Here is a 7,796-nt window from a genome sequence, read left to right as displayed (position 1 = left end):
CAAAAACCGGTCAAACACAAAATAGAGAAGAACAAACTGGTGAAAAACAAACTGGTACCAACCAATAATAGACAGATGGGTCCTGGGAACAAGACTTTGCCGGTTTCCATTTACATGAATGATTATGGAGGGAAGAAAATCTACGAAATGGACGTGACGGTATCGAGTAAAAGATGAAGATCCTACATCCCAGTGATATGGAGCGTTAAATTTGTTAATTTGGCCCCCTGGTTACGTTATCAATGTCGATGAGAAACTTTACTACAATTTCTTGTTTTATGAATTGGTTAAAACAATTTTATTTTCCAATGTTTTTATTTGTATTTTATTGCCATTTAAGCAATTTCGAAAATCTTACTGTTATTTGCTTTGCTATGTATATAAATACTTTCAATAAAGTATTAGAAAGGGGACTACAACTGATTTTCTTTCATCTAAATTTAGTCTCGGGTAGTTGGAATAAAAAAAGAATAAACATTCCCCCTTGCAAAACCACCTATAATAATGAAAATTTTTTGCCCCACCGCACCTAATTGTAAAAGTTTAGCGAAAATATGAAGTGATTTTAAAAATAAATTTTAGCCGAAAATTTTCCACTAAAGACGACAAAGACACTGGGAATATAACTCAGTATACAGTGGACGTCATAAATGTATATGTAAGTAAATATTTATTCAAAATACTTTCATTTTCATTTACGAGCTACTGTATGGCTTGATACTCTGATGTAATCTCTTGCGAAACTGTTAATGAGAGAAAGTCTATAAGTTCAAATCATGATATTGTCGTTTCACTATAAACACATTTTGTTATTTTTATCAACAACCGATAAACCAGTACAGAAAAAAGTGTTTTTTTCGTAAAGGCATAAAAATAGACCGTATTAGAACCTTTTCATTCCTATTTCCTATACTATGAGGGTTCCTATTTGTTACACGTAGTAAACAAATACGCTTTGCATTTGAAACCCTCAAAAATATTTGCAAGGTGGGAGGGGGCTTGTGCAACGAAAGTGTGTTGGGTCACATATCATATCAAATTTGTAAAAGCACTTAGTTTTGTTTTGTACACAATGGCAGAAATCTTTTTGCAACCTCTTTTTTTTACTGTTTTTGCTGATTTTTTTTACTTTTCTTTTACTGTTTTGTTTTTTAGTAAATGTTTTGTCCCTTGATAGATAATTATTAATTTGGCTAAAAATTAAACATAAACAAATAATTTGGTCACTCATTTGCTTCCGGACTGAAAATCTTCCTCATTTTAATGTTGAACGTACAGAAATGTACGATTTACCTGCAAAAAATAATTTAATTTTGATAATATAGGAACCTTGACTTTTTGGTTTTAGCCGTAAAAAGACGAATGATATTTCTGACCATACAAAATAATTTTATAAACCTTGTCACAAAATAAATCCAGTTTTTATCATAAGTTCTATACAATCAACACTCAAAGCGGTTTCTGCAAATCAGAATGTTGATTTGTATTTTCAGTTTCCTTTACGGTAGCAACTGTACGTTAAAGCAACGTTCAACTATTATTTACAACCTGTTTCGGCAAGGTACACATAAATCTTGTTATCACGTTCGAAAGTTGAACAGCGAAACCAATCAATAACATTTCGACAACTGATTTTAAAGTCAACTTTTTGCTAATCAGAGAGAAGAACTGGTTTCGTTGAGGATTTTTATTGCAGGAAAGCCAACTCACATGACAATCAGCAAATATTAACCAGGAAATTTACTGTCTTCACACCTTTCCCTTTTCAGCTCTCAGCAGCTTCAGATTTTTATGACGAAACTGTCTCCACTTTAACAAAATTAGTTATACCTAATGAAATAACCTTGGGAAGGAAACGATCAATTTTTTTTATGAAATTATAAATTTGACCATAAAATTCGGTGGTTTTAACCGAAAAAAAAAAACGGATTCGTCTATATAAATATCGGAAGTAAGAAGACATAAAAGCACTTGAGATATTTGAAATTCAATATCATATTTGGTTAACTATTTATCAGCACAAAACGACTTTTTCGAAGAAAATGTTTAAAATGTTCACTGTGTTGATTCTACTGGCACTCACGGGAATCCACTGCACAGAACTGCACATTTTCAGTTACAAGAACCCAACAACTGGCAGACAAGATGTGAACTGCGAAGTAATTCCATCGAAGAAACTTCGGATTCAGTGCGAAATTTCTAAAGATTATGCCCGGTTAAACAGTTGTAACGAAGTCTTACCACTTTGCAGTCCTCAACCAAATGATTGTCCCAGCCGACCTTCTGAATTATCGAACAGCGGGAACGGTCAATCGGATTCTTTGCCGCTGAAAAGCTTGTCACCGTACAAGTTTTGTGTAGACAGGAACACCTCAAGGTACCTTGTTACCTACTTGTTACAAATAAAGTATATTAATGGTTTCATAATTTTGCCAATATTCTAAAATACTTAACTTTTGCTAAATTCTACATCAGCCATAATAGTTTTATAAAATCAACCCAAAGCAAAAATTTTAACCCATTTTTTTCCTACACAGATTTCCTATGGACATAATACAAGCCAAATGCATATGCTTCGACGGTTGCTACATGAGACCCTACCCGACCGTAACACGGAGACATGTCACGTCAAAGCCAGTCACAATTCAAACTAAAGTGATTGTTTTGAACGACGTGGTCAGCAGTGTCGAAGATTGCAATAAATCTTCTTGCCACATCGAGTCTCTAGATGTCGCTGTTGGGTGCCAGTGTGTTCGGCCCAAATATGTTGGAGGTTAATTATCCTCTGCTGAGATTAACCATTATGCCAGTTTATGCCAGACCTTATTATACCAGATTATGCCATTTAAGTACTCTTTCATGACTAAGAATACACATAATTTTGTGCTGCTATGTATATGATTTTTATTGCATTTGTATCTATTTGCTTGTAATCAAACAATCTAATACGTTGTTGTCATATTCTAACCAGCGTTTTCAAACTGTAATTTCAGAATGCATTTTTCAAACGATTGTAACCAGACTTTTTTGTGCTAAAGTAAATAAAATGCTTTAATTGCATAAAAATATGCGCGTGGTGTGTCTACTTGCCTCATTCTAAAGCTTTTTATAAATAAATGTTGATTTGTTGGATCACATTAGGCTTTTGTCAACCACAAGCCTTATATTTTATGAAATTAATTTCCTTTTCAAATAAAAATTGGTTGTTTAAAAATTAAAGTGATTGTTGAAATCATTTATTTTTATTTAAAGAGCAGCAAGTTTAAGGTTATTACAACGATGTGAATTCTGAATACGCCAGTCACTAAAGTCCTATTTAAATGTTAACCGTGTGTTTGGTTAAGCATTAACGTATTGATTTAAAACTCTTTATATGGTTTAGTAGTTGCTCCTACATAATAAAACTTTTATCGCGCAAAGCCAAACATTTAAAAGCCGATCTTCAAGGCTACTTCCTGTTTACGCCCGCACTTGGGGAAGTACCTTGAATTTATTGCTAATGTGAAAGCAAACGATGTCCTCATTCCAACTCAACATACCAGATTGTTTATTAATATTTACTTTTTCTTGGAAAATTTAAACCCGAAAGCAAACAAAATATTCGCTTGATAAAAAAAAATGTTATCACAAAAGAGAAATCATTAGCGCCTCTTGTGATTTTATCACTTTAGACTTCATTGTGTGTTTATTATTATTATTCCATTCACTGTAACAAGTTGGTCGGATCAATGATAGAAATCTTAATAACCGATAAAATCAGTTTTTCAGAAAATTTTCACAACATCTAGTACATCGTTTAAAATATCAAATAAAACTTTTTATCATAAATATCAAATAAAATTTCTAAATTAATTGCTCCTTGCCGTATACGGTATGCCTTCTGGGAAAGTTAATTTTAAGTCACTGATTCTGAAAGTGTATTGCACGGTCCTTCATTTGCTAAATTGTAGACGCAAAAACCACTCAAAAATGTTGTTTTACGTTTTTCTCTAAGCGCTTTTGAAATCCAATCTAACATATTTAGTCGACATTTTTCTACATTAATAGAGCCCAAAAATGTTTTCATAAGATAGTGGTATTGCTGGATACTTGTGATGAAGCGAATGAAACGAAATAAAACTTCGAATGAAACGTATCGCTTACAAAAAGATCGCTCGGAAAGGATAAAAATTTTCTTTATTCCTACACTTTTGGAAAAGTCATAATTCGTCAGAGCTCAAACATCGTCATTGAAAATATTATTAAACATTTGTTCAAGGACTCCATTTGGACTTGAAAGTGTTTATACACAAAAATTTTTTTTAAAACTTTCGAAATGAAAATACCACCAACATTATAATCTTCCCCTGTCACAATCACATTCTCTTTCTTCTTTATGGGCCGGGAATTTATTTGAGATATTCTCAATGACAAAAATGGAAAAATAGGAATTGAAATTGATATTTATTAGTACATTACATCTTTAACAAAGCAGAACTCTTTAAACGTGATGAGATTGTGGACCAAATTTCCCTTTTTATTCCTTCCCTGCACGTTTTTGCTGAATTTTAGAAACAAACTAACCTTAAAATAATTTTTGTTTGACGGAGATTGACGGTTTGTCGCGAAAACAAGACATTTACAACTGGTTGCTATCAAAGGCTTGCAAGAAGCAGTTCAAATATTATGGCATTGGACTAATTATTTTGCAACTGGGTTGAGATTTGGCTGATGCCAAACACAATAAATTAAACACTTATACATGCACGCAAGGCGTAAGTAAAATTCGTTAAAGCTACGTGTTCGTCGGCCAACCAAGCGGCAATTGCATAAAATGCACAATGTGAGATCTCGAAATCAACACAAGCTGAAGTTGTGACAAGAGACATAAATGATGCCAGGAACTGTTATTTGAAACTCTCTTGACACTAATACCGTAAACACGACTAAATATTGTGTAAGTGTTAATGAGTTAATAAGCTTAAAACTCGGGACTGCTTTAAAAAGAAAATCCGTCTTTCTTAGTATTAGAAAGTGAGTTAAAGTGAGTTACGTGATAGCCTCATGTATATGAATAATTAAGTTTTGTGTTAACCAACTTATTTTACTAAAGAATATTGTTACAGAAAAATTTTTTCAACGATGGACTCGCAGGGAAGATGTTTGTCGTTTATGAAAAACTTCACGATGTGCCGGAGGCTGCTGCTTTTCTATTTCAGTTTCGCCACACACACAGTTTAACATATTGCAATCTATTTGTTTAGCCTGAAATTTGTGTAAGTTAAAAATTAACTAGAGTTTTAATGACCTTTGAAATGTCCAAACTCCCGAAGAGATAAAACCCGTATTAAAAGTTTGATTACGTTGATGAAACTGTAATAAAAACGTGCGGAATTTTTTGAATCGTTGCTGGTACTTTTCTAAATTTTGACTTTGGTGTCTCTCAAAGGTTTTTTGACGAAAGTAAACAGTAATTAACTGAATGGTTGCGCCTATCGTGAAGGAAGTGATGATTTTGTCTACTTTAAAACGTTTTGCCTTTGCCATCATAACGTTTATGACCACAAAACCGCTTATATAAGCCAAACAGCTGCAAAGTGTCGACCATACCAGTCAACTTTTCTCAACTGATCAAACGAGGTAATTGGTCTAAAAATGTCACTTGGAGAACTTTCAATGCGCCTTGTCTTGTTAGCTTTGTTTCTGTTAATATTGGGCCATGAAGCGTACTGTAGAAGCCATCACAGAAGAACTTCAAATAATAACTGCCGGAGAATCCGATCTGTGGATTTTCGAATCTTACGTTTCTCCTTGATGAATTACATCAAAGCCAACAACGATACGATATGGCAGCTCAGCAACGCCACAGCCACGGCTTGCCCTCAGCAATTGTCTGATCTATGGAGCAGCAGAAACGAGAGCAGCGACCCCATCAGATTACGAAGTTTGTCCCCATATGAGTACTATATCGATAGAGACCCTTCTCGGTAAGAATGTGATCCTATTAATCATATATCCTACTTCGATATTAAAGTTTACGGAGCTTGATATTAGCAAAAATTGTGTTATTAATTTTTCATATTGAATTAGCAAAATATTTTAATCTTATCATTGACATGCGTATAATACCTATAGCTCATTATAACACTTGTTAAGTCAACCAGCACATGTTTTTGTACCACTTCGGATATCATGCGCTGCAGGTTAGAAAATGAAATTTTTTTAACCTTGAATTTGACCCACAGGTTCCCCCAAGATATCATAAAAGCTCGATGTCTTTGTGACGTCGGCTGCTTTGACCCAACCACCTACAGAATCGATAAGCATCTAAATTCCGAACCGATTAACTTGAAAATGAACGTCATTGTGTTCTTGAGGGATGGTATCAATGTTGAGGATTGTAATGAAAGCACTTGCCGCATTGAGTCGCTAAATATCGCTGTAGGATGTCAATGCACTCATCCAATCTACGTTTCGAATTAAAACAAATGCAAATCTGGACGTATTTCACCGTCAATCTGGCTGATTTGCAAATGTCTTAGTTATGTTGGTTTTATTCTTAGATTTAATTTGTATAAAATTACTGTTCGTGTGCATTTAGTGCTACACCTCTTGTATATTTGTAGGCTGCCTCAATATTATACAACAAGTAACCAAAATATACTTTCCCTTGTTGTATCAATACAAATTTAACCGGAATCAATGAACTGGTTGCCATGATTTTGTGTACTGGGTTATACGTTTTGTTCAATGTAGAAGTTTAGTTTTCACATTCACATTCATTTTCATAACTTACATCGTTTTCTCGCGTCTTCTTTATCTAGTCCTATTATCACGGAATAAGAGTTTCAAAATGTGTGTTGTTATTGTTTAAAACGTGTGTTTCTACATTTTACATTTATACTCACAGTTTAAGTGGCTGCTTAACCGCCACAAACGCAAACATAAAAATTTCATTAATCAATAAGCCAATATTTTTAGACTAAAATTTGTTCTTTATGAAAACGAGATTGAGCCCAAATGGTTGCTTTGAGGATTTAAATATGAACGATGTTGTACAATAAATCTAAAACAAACAAGGGATAAAATAAATAAATAAAATTTCAGCATGCAACAGGGTAAATGGACAAGACAACAGTGGAACAGTTATAGTCAATGGGATCACGTCAATTAACCGTGAACAAATTAACCGGCGACAATTGGTCTTGATCAACTGACCGGCAACAAATTGGCCGGCGACACAAATCACCCGCTATGCATGTTAACCGTACAATTGTATGAAGTCAATTTGTATTGAAATAAAAATGAATTTTGTTAAAAAAAGGAAATAATTACAAACAAATATTTACTTTACATATAATATACTAGCATCAACTTAAACACAATAATTCAGCACTTGCACGGTCAATTTACCTCCCGGTCAATTTTGATTCCGGTCAGTTGGTTTTAGGTCAATTTACGTCACGGTCAGTTGTCCCCGGTTAGTTTGTTCGCGGTCAATTTCACACGGTTAATTGTCGTAGAACCATAGTCAATACAGCGTTGTTAAGCCTAAGATTTTTGAAACATTGAAAGCAAACGATGAACATATGTCCTTCATCAGAGTTAGAAACAGATGTAAAGTCCTTGCCTTTCGCAACGTTTGCTATCACCACAGCCTGTTATTTTGAACAATGCCTTTGCACCTAATATCGTTTACTGTATCGTCTTGACTGTAAGCTGTAAATTTTTTCGTCCTTTTTCGTTGCAGCTACTGCCGTACCGAGTCGTTATAAATATTTTCACACCTTTGATTTTACCGGTTAGGTCTATTTCCT

At 34.0% G+C, this 7,796-nt stretch overlaps 2 protein-coding genes across 2 annotated transcripts; both read left to right on the top strand.

Moving 5' to 3' along the window:
* Positions 1–1,991: 1,991 nt before the first annotated feature.
* On the top strand, positions 1,992–2,879 carry LOC143465866 (uncharacterized). Its single transcript, XM_076964381.1, has 2 exons — positions 1,992–2,377; positions 2,538–2,879. Exons 1-2 carry the CDS (start codon positions 2,043–2,045, stop codon positions 2,776–2,778), a joined length of 576 nt encoding a protein of 191 aa, XP_076820496.1. The 5' UTR covers positions 1,992–2,042; the 3' UTR covers positions 2,779–2,879.
* A 2,736-nt stretch (positions 2,880–5,615) lies between these two features.
* Positions 5,616–6,972, top strand: LOC143465694 (interleukin-17B-like). Its single transcript, XM_076964121.1, has 2 exons — positions 5,616–5,966; positions 6,225–6,972. Exons 1-2 carry the CDS (start codon positions 5,635–5,637, stop codon positions 6,460–6,462), a joined length of 570 nt encoding a protein of 189 aa, XP_076820236.1. The 5' UTR covers positions 5,616–5,634; the 3' UTR covers positions 6,463–6,972.
* The last annotated feature ends 824 nt before the right edge of the window (positions 6,973–7,796 follow it).

This window comes from Clavelina lepadiformis, chromosome 7 (assembly GCF_947623445.1).
Source record: "Clavelina lepadiformis chromosome 7, kaClaLepa1.1, whole genome shotgun sequence".
NCBI classification, from domain to species: domain Eukaryota; kingdom Metazoa; phylum Chordata; class Ascidiacea; order Aplousobranchia; family Clavelinidae; genus Clavelina; species Clavelina lepadiformis.
The sequence above is the reverse complement of the archived record's forward strand: the minus strand, read 5'-3'. Positions and strand labels throughout refer to the sequence as shown.

Bases quoted from the DNA above. Each gene is read 5' to 3' on its own strand.
- LOC143465866 (XM_076964381.1), top strand. From the start codon at position 2,043: ATGTTTAAAATGTTCACTGTGTTGATTCTACTGGCACTCACGGGAATC. The intron at 2,378-2,537 runs GTACCTTGTTAC...TTTCCTACACAG, and splicing joins GTAGACAGGAACACCTCAAG to ATTTCCTATGGACATAATAC.
- LOC143465694 (XM_076964121.1), top strand. From the start codon at position 5,635: ATGTCACTTGGAGAACTTTCAATGCGCCTTGTCTTGTTAGCTTTGTTT. The intron at 5,967-6,224 runs GTAAGAATGTGA...TTTGACCCACAG, and splicing joins ATCGATAGAGACCCTTCTCG to GTTCCCCCAAGATATCATAA.